At 43.8% G+C, this 16,763-nt stretch overlaps 1 protein-coding gene across 1 annotated transcript in view; it reads right to left on the bottom strand.

The window, feature by feature from the left end:
* Nucleotides 1-16,497, bottom strand: part of robo2 (roundabout, axon guidance receptor, homolog 2) — a gene marked incomplete at both ends in the record, with an annotated part of 78,294 nt that extends 61,797 nt beyond the window's left edge. Inside the window, 2 exon segments of the mRNA XM_084310625.1 lie at nt 13,070-13,098; nt 16,401-16,497. Coding sequence (XP_084166751.1) covers nt 13,070-13,098; nt 16,401-16,497 — 126 coding nt within the window.
* Between the last annotated feature and the right edge of the window lie 266 nt (nt 16,498-16,763).

Below are 16,763 nucleotides of genomic sequence, written 5' to 3'. Positions count from 1 at the left end.
CGTGCAATCAAGGGGAGTCGGGCTTCACCATAGAATTCCTGGTAATTACAGCACTACTATGGGGCTTAATTGTTGACAACCTCGAGGTTTATGATGGAAACTTGGGATGATAGTGACAATCTCTGGCTGAACGTGCCGCCGCATAGTTTCAAGTCATTCATCAGACAAACTGTTATTAAAACAGAACGCGGGGCCCGTGCTAAATGTCTCTTTATCACTTCATGTTTCAGTGTCTCTCCGCCTCCCTCGTTATTCTCTGTCTCGTGTTTGCTTAATCTATTCTAGTCATACTCACCTTTTTGACATCACTCAACTCGGCTATTCCGTTTTTCGAGACGAAACCCCTTTCCCCGGCAATCTCTTTTTGATGTTGAAATTATACACATGCTGCTTATAATTTTATTCATCACGTTGACTCGTGAACCTGGAGTGAGGCTGTCCATTCTAGGGCACTCTTAGCTGCGGCGGCGTCCCATACTCTGGCTAGCAAGCTGAGGCGCTGTTGTGACTATAGGGCCCTCTATAGGGAGGATTTGGCAGAGGGACTTTCCATGCTACTCTGATAGAAGACAGAGGATGGACGAATAATAGGAAACATACAGCGGTGTTCTCAGTGTCATCAGCAAGCAATCAATAACAGCACAGCACAGCCTTACTAATACTAATTCTAAATAAATCAAATTAGTTTGACTAGTGCAGTGCCCGTTGGGGGCGTGGCCGTTCAGAGCGTGTGCCCATTCGGGACAGGCCAATTGCTTGGCCCCCAGAAGTAGAGATAGTAGATTCTTTTTAAAAAGTTTGCATTTTTGTACCTCATTTTCTGCATTTTTATTTCGTTGTACTTTCAGTGTACTTAGGTTGTACTTTAGTTTGTATATTTGTATAGTGTTTGTAGAGACTTTATTCCTTAAACCTTTTTTTTACTGTATGAAGCACATTCTCAGGGGGCTCATACAGAACCAAGCATTTCACTGTAATGTACATGTACGTTATATGTGACAAATGAAAACAAACTTGAAATTGAAACTTGGCTATGGCTGCTTGCAGCGTTCTTGAGAACCGCTCATCAGATTGACTTCACACTCAACACTGCACTCCCCTAGGTCCTCAGCAATACAACCGCAGAGAGTGAAGCCGGTCAGATAAATGGTTCTTGATATATGCAAAGGACAGACAGACACACACACACTATAGCAACACCATCTGGCCAAATGGCACCCACTTCGACACCGGACCCCCTCACATGGGTCATCAGCGATACACAAGCTGAGTGTGAAGCCGATGGGATGAATGGTTTTTGAGATGTGCAAAGGACAGATGGACACACACACACTATAATGCCATCATCTGGCCAAATGGCACAAAATTCGACAATGGATATTGAGATCTGTGAAGAACAGAAAGACACACACACAGGATTCCTTCATTTATAGTTATATTATGTTCACCTTAGCTACAACATCAATACATGTTGCTTGCGTCTCTAGTTAAATATAATACCAGCTATGCAGAGCTCTTCATGCTGACACATGAGATAAAGGACCAGGCTGGCTAGATAGCATCCATGATTTTTATTCTGCCATGCTCACCTGCTGTTAACTAGGGCTGTAACGATCTCAATACATAATTGAAAATTCAAAACAAATGTATGGTAAATAAAGTGTATCAATAATATTAAACTGTATTGACGATTTTCTGTAGTAGAGGACCCAGGGTGCAACCACTTGTTCAGTGTTATTCTGCCAATATATGAGATGCCAGGCAGAACTCAGTTTGTCTGGTGGTATGGTATGATTACTGCTATTAACTTAATGTTTAAGGCTCATTAAACATGTTATGATTTTGACACTTATATATTATAAAACGGGAAGCTCAAATCAAGCAATCTAGCCATGGTATAATGAGTGTATACCCACAGCTATGATTCTAATTCCTTTTCATAAGTCAGTAACACGTCTGAGGAAGAAAAAAAAGTTAGCTTTGTTAAATGAGTCTGGTCTAAGGAGGAGACTGGGGCCGACGCATGCCCAGTTAAACTGAGGAATCCTCTTGGTGGCAAGACTGGGGAAGCCCTCGCATCACGACACACACTATGCCCATATATGGACTAAGAGAGGGTAAAAATGGCTGATAGCGTCATCTGAATCAGACAGATAAAGCAATGATTTTATCCAGATTATTTGATTATTGCCACCTCCACAATTTATTAATCTAGCTACTAACTGTGGATACTAAGAATGGGGACATGGTTAAGACCAACAGTTCATTGACACCTCTCCTAAATTCTAGGACAAATAATTAATGAGATGTGAAATGGAGCGGGCTTATTTCAACAATAAGACAGGACAATGATGGAAATTATTCTTAAATTTTTTAACATAAGTAAATCAACACCAATAGGGTCCCTATAGCATTTCCATGTTGCAAACAGGAAATTGTATTACCTGATGCTGATTACCTGAGGCTTTGTGGTGCAAACTTGCATCGCCCTCTTGTGTTCAAAAGGTGTAACTTTATAACTGAATATCTATTTCAATGGACAATGGTGGAAATTAATTTAAATGAAATACTTGGCGTTGACCGATGTGAAAAAATAGTCCATAATCCAGGTCCCTGGTCGATGTGCCAAGTTCCATCCACCATTCTTGTTGGTGAAATTAGCTAATTCTATGTTAACTAGAAAACTATTTGGAAATGGGCACGGTTGTGTGGCTAGCTGGCTTGCTAACCCTTTGACAAATGCTGGCAAGCATGAGGAGGTTTAACATTAGATAAAGGAGACTCCTATTTTGTCATTCAGACCCAGTAAATTGGCACAATAGCCACACCATATATATGTCAAATATTATGTTACATGGATATTAAATGAATACCTCACAAAAGCTATTTAAAGGGGAATGCCACCCGTTTTACAAATCCACATGTTCCTCGACAAAACTGTTCAAGTCAGTATTTGCGAGCTGCTCCATAGAATGAATCTGACTTATGAGGCCATAAACTGTTTGTATGAGCTCTTACATCCAAAAACGTGCATATTTCACCGAAATTCCCTTTGAGCCTCTCCGATTGGTTGGCAGGCGGAGCCTCGCAGTGAAACGTTGGAATGGAATATCTCTGCACTGCTGCTACACACCGGTCAATGAAACCCACTCACTGTAAGCATAAACTGTGAGTCGTGTGTCCATGTTAAGGTATATTTTGGAGCAGAATTCAAACTAAACAAATTGTACACATTGCAGCTCTAAGGGTAGTTCTTGTTTAGGCATTATGAATGTGTTAAGCCGGGTTTCAAGTGTTTTTTTTCTTTGTGCTGAATGGCAGTTTTGTCTTTGCGCTCAGTGGATATTCTCAGAATGTCTGCTCCATTACCCTCTCAACCATGCACTCGATTTTGGACCAGAGCCCAGAACCAAAAGTATTACTGCTCCTCTCCTCCCGACTCAAGCTCCATCTCCCCCGCCCCCTTCCCTCCACTCTCCACTGTAGATTGGCTCTAATCATGACCAGCAAGATGATATTCCACCTCAAGTACATATAAATGTCTGGCTCTATATTTATTCTTCCACGGTGGGTCAGGTGTTGAAGGGGAACACCACATTGAACCTCAACATTAGTAGTGTAGTAGGAATAGTAGCAGGAAACTGGTGTCTTCCGATGTCAGAAACAAGGACGTCTGATGCAACCTTTAAAGTGTGATGTCATACTAAAGCACAGGTTCAATAGAAAATAAAGTTGAAAAGATCGAAAGGTTTACTTGGGTTAAGGGTTGAGAATGAATAAGATAAGATAAGATATTCCTTTATTGATCGCCTTGGGGAAATGCAGGTGTCATAGCAGCATGGGGGGGGGGGGGGGGGGGGGGTACAGGTATGGGCATGGTAATATACCATGTAGAAGACATAAATATAGGCAATAAAAAAAAGCACTACTCATTGTCAATTTACCAGCTACCTCAGTGTGATCATTACAGATTGCAGTGTTTTTGGGAGAGACACTAATGCCGGGATCAGACAACATCATCATCATCATCATCATCATCATCATCATCATCATCATCATCATCATCATCATCATCATCATCATCATCATCATCATCATTTATTTATAATATAATCTGACAATCCCTGCTACACGTTCTCTAACTATTCCTCAATAGAATAGAATAGAATAGAATATAAATACTTTATTCATCCCGAGGAAAATTTGGCACTACAAATCGCTCACAGTAAACAGTAAACATTTGGGTAGACAAAAACAAAAAAACAAGAATAAAAATAAGCCTAAGAATAAAATACGGTCCGGGATATACATTTCCTATGTTACATTCTAATATAAAATATACAGTCAAAATATACAGAAATATACAGTAAGTGTAAAATTGTAAAAGTAAAAGTCCAGGAAGGTAGTAGCCTACTGTCACCCTGTGCTCAGTGATGCAGTGAGGCACAGTGGTGCATTATAAAGTCTGATGGCTGTCGCCTGTCGGAATGAAGGACTTCCTGTGCCATTCAGTACTACATCTTGGGAGTCTTATTAGTCTTAGTTAAAAACGAGAAGTCCAAACCCAAGCCCTCCTCCCTGATCCCTGGCCAGCTTCATGTCAAGACGGCAATGCTTCGATCTGTCGGGGACAAACATGTAGTCCGCCCTGCCTCCCGGCCAAGACACAGCTAGATATTACTGCTATGATAACCTATGATAATCTCACATGGTGACCATCGTGAAAGACATAAATATTGTGTAGTATCCCGGCATACGACTGCCTGGTACAAGCTAGGCCAGTTCGCGTAGCCGTAGCCTATAGAGATCGGGCAATGCGAGTGGATATGCATCAAGCAATTACAGTGCCTCCGGAATTATTCAGCAATCGGCACTAACCTAACACTTGAACTGTGGTCCGAGACTCTTTGCCTTGCAGAGCTCACGGTGCCCTGGGAATATGCAGCGTATGAAGCGTAATAGAAAGAATACTAAATGCACCTAACTAGCAGTGGAGGCTGAACAGGCACCCGTGAAAGTGGGTTTATGGATTTGAGGGAATAAAGCACCATCAGGATGCTCAGGGGACAATGAAGCCCTGGTTCAGCTTAGAGTTTACTACATCAGGTCAATGGTGGCGGTGTCAGATCTAAACAGCTGTAAAGAGCAGGTAGGGGCTCCGGGTAACAATAAAAGGTTGTCAGCCGGTTGGGGGTCTAAGGTATGAAAAACCTATATCGTAAATTAAGCGGCACACAGAGAGAGGTGGAACCTGTATGGGAGCACATCCAAGCAAAAGGCTCATAGCTCCCGGGGTTTTGGCACCGAACTGTAGAATAACTACCTTCGAAATAATGGACTGTCCAAACGCCGGGTTGTAAGACAAAGATTTTTTTATATAGAAGTTAACCGGTGCACATTACATTCTCTTTTCTCTACTTCACAAAAGCTTAAATTATTATAATCAGACACAGCTGGTTACTAGGACTTGCATTTCTACTAACTAATGCAAATAATAGTATCTCTGAATATAATAAACAAACACTCTTCCAACCTTGCTTTCAACTGTAAATAATAATCAATATTAACGTATTATAACTCAACATTAATCATGTAACCTGACCTACTAGGGGGTGGGGTGGGGAATATAGGCTGCACAATAGATAATGCTTCCAATATCTCCAATATCTCCTCCCCCTTCCCCCCTTCCCTCCACTCTCCACTGTAGATTGGCTCTAATCATGACCAGCAAGATGATATTCCACCTCAAGTTCAGCCGAATGCACAATTGGAGGTGGACTTCCCACTCTCCAGGACATTTACAACAAGCGTTGCAGGAGCAAGGCTAAGAGAATAATCAAAGACTCTAGTCACCCACACAACTGCCTCTTTGAACTGCTGCGGTCAGGCAAGCGCTACCGGAGTCTCATGGCAAGTACAGAGAGACTCAAGCGTCGGTTACACCTAGGGTGTTTTCGTTTCGTTTTCAGGATGAGTTTCGCTTTTCCAGGTCGCAACGTAGTGGCAGCCGAGTTAGACATTCGTTTTGCAACCTGAGCACTTTCGTTTTGCCTCCTGAGCACAGTGATGTAGTACAATGCCAAAGCAGTAGGTGGCAGTAGGTGGCGAACATGAAGGCAATTTTCAACCAATCAGAACTTGAATGTGCCAATACACTTCCTGCAAAGAAATGTCAACAAGCCGCCATCTTTAAATGCCTCTGTGTGCTATTTAGCCAATGTAGCACTTATTTTTCAGCAATTAAAGTGCAATAAACAAAACGGATACATTCACTGTGTGTTCTGCCTCTCATTTGTTGATGAAACAAAACTAACATCGACACAATTGACCACCAAGAGCGGAGTTTAGTCTCATCGGCGCCGATTTTGTTAGCTTACATGCTAACGCGATAGGAATATGCCATTATAACAGTATAGCATTGTGGCTAGCAGCTAACGTTAGCTCACGTTAGCCAGCCAGCACCAAACTGATGATATCGGGAGCTATCAGTAGCTAGATAACATTAGAGACAACGCCTAATGTATTAAACAAAAGTGAATAGATGACTGGGCCATTTTGTTTAATGCTCGCTATGTTGAAAGAGGAGCTCAGAGCTAACAGGGTCTGGTAGTTAGGTAGCTACGGTAGGTAGCTAACGTTAGCTCACGTTAGCCAGCCAGCACAAAACTGATGATATCGGGAGCTATCAGTAGCTAGATAACATTAGAGACAACGCCTCATGTATTAAACAAAAGTGAATAGATGACTGGGCCATTTTGTTTAATGCTTGTTATGTTGAAAGAGGAGCTCTGAGCTGCTCATGCAATCGACTCTTGCGTGGCTGCTGGTTTGTTGACATGCATGTTGGGAGGCGGAGGATTTGGCCTTGGTCTCTACTGCGCATGGGCATTGGGCAAAACGGCTCCGCGCAGATTACACGACACGTTGTCGGCGAGTTTTGGCGTTTTTCCAAAACCAAACACAATTTCATTTAATTTTCCTGCCAAAACGGCATTTCTATTTAACAGGGACAGCAAACATATTCATTCAGCAACAAAACGAAAACAAAAACACCTAGTCTAACCATGGCCTCAGAAGGAGCTTCTATCCCCATGCAGGCCATCAGGATGCTCAACGACAATGACACTATCACAACCCATCATCTACACTCACAGCACACACATCCACACGCACACACTCACTTTAAATAAACACTCACGTAACACCCACTCTACTCACTTTAAACACTTTAACACACTTTATATTTATTAACAAAGAGATTTGCACTACAATTCATACCTCATTGCACCTTACCCTAAGTTGTACCTGATCCCATTGCTGCATTGTACCTCACTGTTACTATTTTTGTACTCTGTATTGTATATTGTAGATGTATATTGATTGACTGAACACTTTTTGTTTACGTACTCTTGCCTTTTTCTATTTTATACTTTTTATCTATTTTATCTAGCACACTCTCAGGAGCTCATACAGAAAACGCATTTCATGGAAAAGTATTCTGTATTTTACTATGACAACTATTAAAGAAACTTGAAACTTGAAGTACATTTAGGTGTATATTCTTCCATGGTCTGTCAGTGTGTTGAAGGGGAAACACCACATTGAACCTCCCTGTGCCCTATTAGTAGGGAATAGTAGTGGGAAACTGTTGTCTGCCAGAAACAAGGATGTTTGACGCACCCTTTGAAGTGTGATGTCATACCATAGTGCAGGTTCAATAGAAAATAAAGTTGAAAAGATCGAAGAGTTTCCTCGGGTTGAGAACAGACGGCATCAGATGACTATCGTATGAAACTCTTTTGGATGTTGAAAGTCGATGGATTATGTACAGACCGCACACCGCTCCCAAGAACATGTCTTAGTAGTACACCCATGTATAACATGTGCAGCAGTGTGTGCTTTTCTCTGGAGAAGCAGGGTACAGTACGGTCCAAACATCACACTAATACATGTTCATGGCAGTGGCGGCCGCTGGGTACTTCGCCACTAGGGGCGCTATACCAAATATTTTGCGAACATGTACAGTACAGTACTGTACCACGCAAGACTCATGGCAAGACGTGAGCGATTCGACTCACGCTCACGGCAATGAATCGGCTCTTATGAACGAGTCGCTCAGCTGTTACTACAACAACACACAACCAGTCAAATAAAGTATAGTCTAGACTCTAATTCACAACTTGAAACACAATATAAATAGAAAAGTTAGAAACAAAACTCGCCCGTCTCCAAACACAGGCAGATCTCTCCCTCTCTCCTTCTCTCTCTCACACACAGCGCGACGTGGAATCGATTCGTTACACAATCAGACCTATTATATACCAAGAATAACTTCAGTATGAGTACAGGGCTGTACACATATTTTGCATATTGTTAAACGAGCCAAGGCTAGCTATTAAACTATCGATATGAATCGAAAATCTGGGACCCTGATGTAAACAAGACAAACGTCTTTCTCTGGTCTGCATCCCCTTAACAATTGTGTGTATTGAGCCGTACTGTATTGTACCCATTCTGCAATCTGTTAATAAAGTTCTCATTCATTCATTCATTCAAACATAGACGATATTGAACAAGCCATAATCCACGTATTTTCAATCCGAGAGAGCTGCAGTAGTTAAATCAATGAGCCATCGATAAATAAACAATCAGCAATGTCTCGCTTCATGAATGGCCAGCAGTAGTACTGCTCCTAAAAAAACTATTTACAACCGTTAACGTTAAGAAGAGAGAGAGAGAGAGAGAGAGAGAGATTTCTTCAACCTCGAACCTAAATTCCTTAGCAACCCGTGTTACCAAGTAAACAAATCACAGAACGATAGCCAGTTAGCCCGCACCAGCCTAGTAGTACTACTAACGTTAGCTCCCAGAACGATAGCCAGTTAGCCCGCACCAGCCTAGTAGTACTACTAACGTTAGCTCCCAGAACGATAGCCAGTTAGCCCGCACCAGCCTAGTAGTACTACTAACGTTAGCTCCCAGAACGATAGCCAGTTAGCCCGCACCAGCCTAGTAGTACTACTAACGTTAGCTCCCAGAACGATAGCCAGTTAGCCCGCACCAGTCTAGTACTACTAACGTTAGCTGCCAGAACGATAGCCAGTTAGCCCGCACCAGCCTAGTACTACTAACGTTAGAGAGAGAGAGAGAGAGACTCACTGTTTAGTTGAAACGTCCAGGGCAGGAAACGTGTATAATCCGCCATATAGCTTGTTAGCCAAGTGTTAGCTCAGCTGAGCTCGTCGACGTTAGCACAACACTCAACAAGTACATTCCTTTGTCCATTTCCGCTCGAACAGACTGCAAACTACCTGGCGTTCTATCGCCATGCTCTAAGACAAACTCTAACCTTAACCAACTTTGAAAGAGTGCCTAAGCTTAACAGTCTAAAGAACTTGCAGTCACAGCACGGCACGCTCTAAGACAAACAACAGTCCTAGTACCAGGAACCAAGCTAGAAGCTAGAATTGGAACATTAGAAATTGGATTCGGCCAATCAGAGATCGTCTCTGTGAAATTCTGCCATAGAAAAAAATACTGGCATCGGCCAATCAGAGAGCGTCTCCGCGAAATGCGGCTATGGAAATTCTCACGGAAGTTCACGCTGCTTTCTAGACCGCTTCAAATCGCGCTCGGATTCCAACATAATAGTCATATTTCAATGCACAACGCCGTATGCACTGATTGGCTGTGACGGAGACAGCGATCAAACTGTGACGCGCACTCAGAGCGCTATCGCGTATAGCCCGGGCCGAAAAAAAAAAAAAAAAAAAAACGTGATGTCACTTCCTGCTCTGGAACACGATGTTTTTTTAATTTAGATAATAACGTTATATTGTGCATTGGAAATACAAACATACTTAAAATGAGTAAATATTATTAATTTTAAACATGTTTATATTATTTATAGGGCTATAAAACACAAAAACGAAAAAGTTTTATTGTCTTCTTCTCTGATTTAACAGCAGCTGGCCAGCAGGTGGGTCGGCGCCCTAGCGCCCCTAGTGGTAGAGCCGCCACTGGTTCATGGGATCCTTATCTATTGTGCAGACTCCATCCACCTGTAAAGCCGTCACTCCACTCGTAGGACATGTAGGAGTAAGTAGACCATGGAGACTTATTATAATATTGTGTGGTCTGAGTGGACCTCTGAATAGACCTCTGAGTAGACCTCTGAATGTCCACCTCATGTCCACTTATGTTCCCACCTGCCATCCCTCTGTTGGAGATGTAGTCGGTCGCCATCATCCGTCAATCTATTCACCAAGTTTAATCCAAACTGGAGAGAAAACTAGCACCTTAAGTGACTTACACACCACACAAGCACACGCATTACACCACACACTGCTGCTACTTACACTGTATTATTCATCCGCTGTATTGTATAGTTTGTATAGATAGAATATACGTTGTGAATTATGTTTAAAAAAATCGACTGCGGTTGATGAGCCGGGAAAAACAAGCATCTCATGTTTTTCTGAATGTATGTTACACATTTGAATCTGAATCTGAAATACATCTCTTATTATCACTGTTACAAATAAATGACAATACAAAATACAAACACACACACACACACACACGTCATAGGCACGGGTCTAGTCACAATACACAGGTGCCTTAATCTCTCTCAGGAGGCCCAAAAAACAAACCAACAAACAGCATGACTCACAGGACGATGATGACATACAGGCTTTATATACATAACGATTGCTGTGTGAGATTAACACACAGTAGGCTTGCCTTTAAACAGGACAGATTGTGTTGTTCTCAGCTCCTACTCACGTGGGTGTGTGTCGGGGCCTTAACGTGGAATTCAATCTCATAAGACAGGTGTGCCTTCAAATCTGTTACAAAGCTTTACGCATAAACGTTGCCTTGGGAGCAGCGGGAATAACATAATGATTCCTCGGGCGGAATGGGACATCCTGCGAGACGTCGCAATACCAGGAGGAAGAGCGCACTTCCCTCTAAATCAATGCATGACAGTCCCCACCTGGAAGTCTTCCAGGGAAAATGAGGCCTTGCTCGTAAAAATGTAAGTGGACCTAGAAAACGCTCAATAGGTGCAACTCCATCGCCAATAGGGAATCATACTGTAGATCTGTTTTTTTGTACGTGCCGGTAAAGTTAATGTGATCAGAAGGAGCACGTTCAGTGTTAGACTAAGACTCCCAAGATGCAACACTGAACAACACAGGAAGTCCTTCATTCCGACATCCGTCAGACTTTATAACGCATCACTGTGCCTCACTGCATCACTGAGCACATGGTGACAGTACTATCTGACGGGATAAATCAAGTATTTTTATTCTATTCTATTCTATTCTTTTTTTTAATGTTTTTGGTAGATTTTTATTGTTTTTACTACCGGGCAGTCCGGTAGAGAGAGAGAGAGGAAGAACGGGAGACAGAGCGGGGGGAAGACATTCGGCAAAGGACGCCGGGTCCGGGAATCGAACCCGGGTCGGCCGCTTCGCGATGCAGCGAGTTACATGGTTCGCCACTTGGGTGCCCCGGCCTATTCTATTCTATTCTATTCTATTCTATTCTATTCTATCAGCCGGAGCATCAGTCTCAATACAGAAAGAGAAAGAAACTGGTTAACAAGCAAGCAGATACTGCTGTGGTGCAAGTTGTTGTAAGTCAACATGTGGTCTTTGAAGTAAGTATAACATGTTATTGATGATAGCGTCTCAGGCTTGAAGGGAAGCTGCGGTCCGGGTTGCGTGTTGCTTTTTAACAGCGGAGCAGTGCAAGAATGTGACAATTTGACCATGTGACCCCGGCAACGCGGGAGAGCGGCAGTGCGGAAATAGGCTGTCTATTGCCATTCTCTAAGACAAACGCTAACCTTAACCAGCTCCTTAACAGCGCCTAAACTTAACCGTTCTAACCTTAACCAACTCCGAAACAATGCCTAACCTTAACCTTAACCTTAACCATGCCTAACCTTAACCTTAACCATAGAAAGAATATTGCCATTCTCTAAGACAAACTCTAACCTTAACCAGCTCCTTAACAGCGCCTAAACTTAACCGTTCTAACCTTAACCAACTCCGAAACAATGCCTAACCTTAACCTTAACCATGCCTAACCTTAACCGGCGAAAGAATACATGAAAAAAAAAGAAAAACGGTAAAAAAAAAAAAATTGATGGGATTCGAACTTGTCAACAACGGACCGCAGGACCGCTGCGCTGCCAGGTGAGCTGAGCGCCGAATGAAAATCATGGCGGATTAGGGCGGTTACATAATGCCGCAAGCTCTGCCGCTCCGCTCCGCTCTGCGGTTGCCGGGCGTGTCGCAGCCAATCAGGGAAAACGCGGAAGCAACGGCAGCACTGCTCCGCTGTTATTAAGCAATAGGCATCCGGGTTGTGTTTGCGCACAGATTTGCCAGCACAACACAAACACACACACGCATACAGTATGTGATGAAAGGGTTATTTATAATTTTTTCTTAACTTATCTGTTTTGATGTGTATAATGTTTATGATATGTTTATTATATAACATCTAAACACGCGCTCCACAATACAGCTGCAGGATATATTCATGCATACTGGACCCTTATTTCAGCCTGCGTTAGATGTGCATGTAACACTCACGTCGTTGATGACACAGCGGTAGAGAAGAGTGTCAGTGGATTGAGTGTTTCGACACAAAGCACAGTTGCAACAAGATTATTTTTACTGTCCTATATAGGCTCTAAAATGACGTGAACTCTCAAACTGAGTGGCTTCACTGAGAAGAGCCACGCCCTCACACGCTGAGTGCTATTGACAGAATCAATTGAAAGGAATACACAATGGGGCTTGAAACCAAATTGTCCCCTAAAATGGAATGTGATCTAGAGCATCAGGTCAGGGTCAATCCCAAACGATACATTAGGGCCCCCCCCCACCCCACCCCCTGCATCCCCCTGTGCCAGACAGGGGGTCCACCGTTTGACCCCATTGGGGAAAGACAACTGTCTGGTCACTAGGGACTCCAAGGCACCCGCCCCAACCTCCATAACTGTCCCAGTGCCATATGGAACCCATGTCTCATGGCCAACGAATGGTCTCACACAGACAGAGCAGAGCACGGTCACACTGCCTGGAGAGAGATGCACGCATGGATATGGACACAGACACAGACAAATGGAATGCCTGTAAATAGCAGATACAGTACACCATAATAAAATGTATGGTGTTTCTGGATTGGCCTGAGAGAGGTGGCATGTTGAGCCTTCTGAGGTGTAGTGATTTAGTTCATAACTGAGTATAGAGTCGACCCGTGACACATTTAGATGAGAATGCAGCTGCAGGCAGCATCGCTGAGGCTAACAACCTAAATACATGGAGCACGTACTGTACTGTACAGTACGCCCCGCAACACGGAAGTGGTGGCGGAGCGCAGCGGGGGACGTAGTTTTACCGGCTACATCAGTCGTGACTCGTGTGCCATGCCACGGCAGAGAGTATGTTGACGAGCTACAGTGATACAACAGTGAATGTCATATCTCAAATGTTTCATCATTACATCTTGAATAGACTAGAATAGATATGTAGCCTGATAATGTCTTCTACTGAAAAATGTAGATTGTTAAGAAAAATTATTGTCATAGTGGAAAAGGTCACTTGGTCGATATAATTCTGGGTATTTTTCCACTTCAGTGATCACCTTCCCCTCGTCCTCTAGTACCCCCATCAACAGCCTCAGAATATCTGTGTCCGGGGACGTTTATGGCTAGAAGGTGTCTGCATTTTGTTGATTTTTCACCTAGAACATTATTTATAAACCTACCCGAACCTCACTAGAGACATATATTGCCACATATTGACCTAAAATAGAGATGAAACAATTATTTTGTGTGATCATTGATTTTCAAAGGTAACAGCAGTTCAGTAGAATAGGGATGCATTCTGGCCATTGACCATAATTATTCACACGGTGGTCATTTTGCTGTACATTGGAGGTGGTTGGGCGGGTGGGGTGGGAAAATTGTTTGCCACCTGCTTTGCTCCTGGTCATCATATTTCCATTTTCCCTGCTGATAAACCTCATATAGGCCTATGAAGCTGGTTCAAGTTATGCAAGACTAGACATAATATATATATCAAACTGAATTAAGTTGTCATAGCTTCTCAAATGATACTGTTTCAATATGATGCCATGGGATTTTATCCATTGTCAAAGCTCGGTTGTACAAGGGTGTACAGAGTATAGTATAGAAGAGGTTCCATAAAAACGATGGCATGCAATGTGCTGCCCCGCATTAGCATACCATGTAGCCGGGAGTTACAGAATATTAATTATAAAGCCATTTAGATCGTTTTCAATGCATTTCTATGTAGTTTTAACGGCACTGTCGTGCATAGAGGGAAAACAAGACTATGTCATGACCTAGTATGTGCTGGACCCTAGACCTGTCTCAAACCCTGCCCCTTTTCTTGATCCTCCAATCACAGCTGTCGCTTACCTCTGACTTCCTCGTACAAACTTTGTTTGTACGAGGAAGTCAGAGGTAAGCGACAGCTGTGATTGGAGGATCAAGAAAAGAGGGCAGGGTTTTGAGACAGGTCCATTCCACTTCTGCGTTTACCAGTGACGTTGTTGGTCACCTGATCCAGCCGCCCAATCATGTACCTTCATCGCTCAGCGACAGGCATGACGTGAGTTAGTGGCGTCTAGTGATTAATCAGGCTGATATCTGGCATTTTGAAATAATCGCCATCAGTTGATCACTAGTGACACTGTTGGTCATATCAAGTGCTTCGCATCGAAAAACTAGTATACATTATAGCCGATGTACATAGGGTCAGGGATTGGTATTTTTAATGGTTGGACCTTTCAGTTTTGGCAGATATGTCTGATGAGATTGAATTAACTATGCTCATAGAGCGTTTAGGGCTTTAGGCTATTGAAGGCAACGGTTGGCTGTCGATAGGATCTGTGGCCCTTTTTCCACCTGAGAGGATAATTATTGTTAGCAGCTTTAATCAGTAGGCATATTTTCAACCAGATAATCAATAAGGGACTGTGCGTTGACGGACCCTGCACGGTGATTGATTGATTGAAAATTGTACAGATTGCAGAATGGGTACAATACAGTACGGCTCAATACACACAATTGTTAATGGGATGCAGACCAGAGAAAGACTTTCGTCCTCTTTACATCAGGGTCCCCCATTTTCAATTCATAATTAATTGTAAGTAAGGGTGCAATTAGCACCGTGCAATCCATTCTTTGTGGATCTAGCCCTTAGTGTAACAGTGGATGAAAACAGTAAAGGAACTGTGTACTCCTTCGATAGAGAGACACACTCGCACACTCGCACACACACACACGCACACGCGCATGCGCACACGCACACATACACAGACACAGGCACACACACACACACTCGCACACACACACACGCGCACACACACACACGCGCACACGCACACAGACACGCACACACACACACACACACACACACACACACACACACACACACACACACACACACACACACACACACACACACACACACACACACACACACACACACACACGCACGCTGCCCAACATCCTCTCCTTCTCCCACTCAGAGCCGATGGCGTTCTCTCTAAAAACAACAGTGTTTTGGTGCTAGATTGGACGCCTCTGGCATCTAGATTCACTTGACCGGTGACCTACTGTAGCCTGAAACTCAGAGAATGTTTGGCCAGTTAGACGTCTAATGTTTGGCCACTTGAGGACTAGATGTCCAGCTCTGTAGCGCCCGATTGTAATGAAAGTATCCTCTCGCAGCATTGCGTAAGTACACACGGCACGCCGCGCGAACGCACCCCATGCCACTCGCTTCGTGGAGCTCCTGACTCAAACCACCGTCTCTGCTAATAAAACAATGGCGACATGTAAGTGAATTCCACTGTGAGCGAGTGTCCACATTCACTCCTAACCTATGACCTCTCTCTATCTGTTTGCTAACTGTCCCTCACAAATCAGCCCCACCTCCCCCCTCGGTGAATTACACAGACAGTATGGATCTCCATTGTCTCCTCCGCCTCTAATGAAGCCGGGCCTGTGCCCCTGACAGTTCCATCCCCCCAGGGCCACGCCGTGCCCGGCCACAGCCACGCACACACGCACACGCACACACACACGCGCGCACGCACACGCACACCCCGGCCTTGTCGCTTTATACTCTAATTGCTGCCTCGTAAGCAAGCTCCGCGGCAACAAATCCAGTTAACGACAGTGGCATATTGATCCCGGGCAGGCGGGCGGGCAGGCGGCACCCCTGTCTCCCCAGGTATGGGAGGAGGGGTGTTGTGGCTTTTAAAACCTGAGGGATACCAGACCCAATAAAGAGCGGCTCCCGGTGACAAAATAAAACCCCAAAAGAGGGTCAAAGTGCTGCAATTACAGCTCGGCGAGCCTGACCCCGACTGTAGGGGAACAATACTCCGCAGGGCGGCGGCGGAGGTGGTGGTGGTGGTGGGGGAGGAGATGGAGGCCCTCATTACGGAGCCGGGATGGGAAACCTGTTCAATTTGCTCCATTAATGAGCGCTGAAGAAGCACTTTGAGGCTGTCCCAGCAGAGCCATTACACGTCCTGGTCAGAGTTGCCATGCCACGACGCACACACACACACACTGCTAGAACACTGGAACATGGACACACAACCCACACCTGAATCCCAAAATGGCTGTTTTTGATACTTTTAACCCGTTCACTACCACACTACATAATGTTAACCCTTTACTATCATACAGATGGTTAATAGTA

Source organism: Notolepis coatsorum (genome assembly GCF_963971535.1).
Source record: "Notolepis coatsorum genome assembly, chromosome: 1".
Taxonomy (NCBI): domain Eukaryota; kingdom Metazoa; phylum Chordata; class Actinopteri; order Aulopiformes; family Paralepididae; genus Notolepis; species Notolepis coatsorum.
This window is presented reverse-complemented; position numbering and strand designations above follow the sequence as displayed.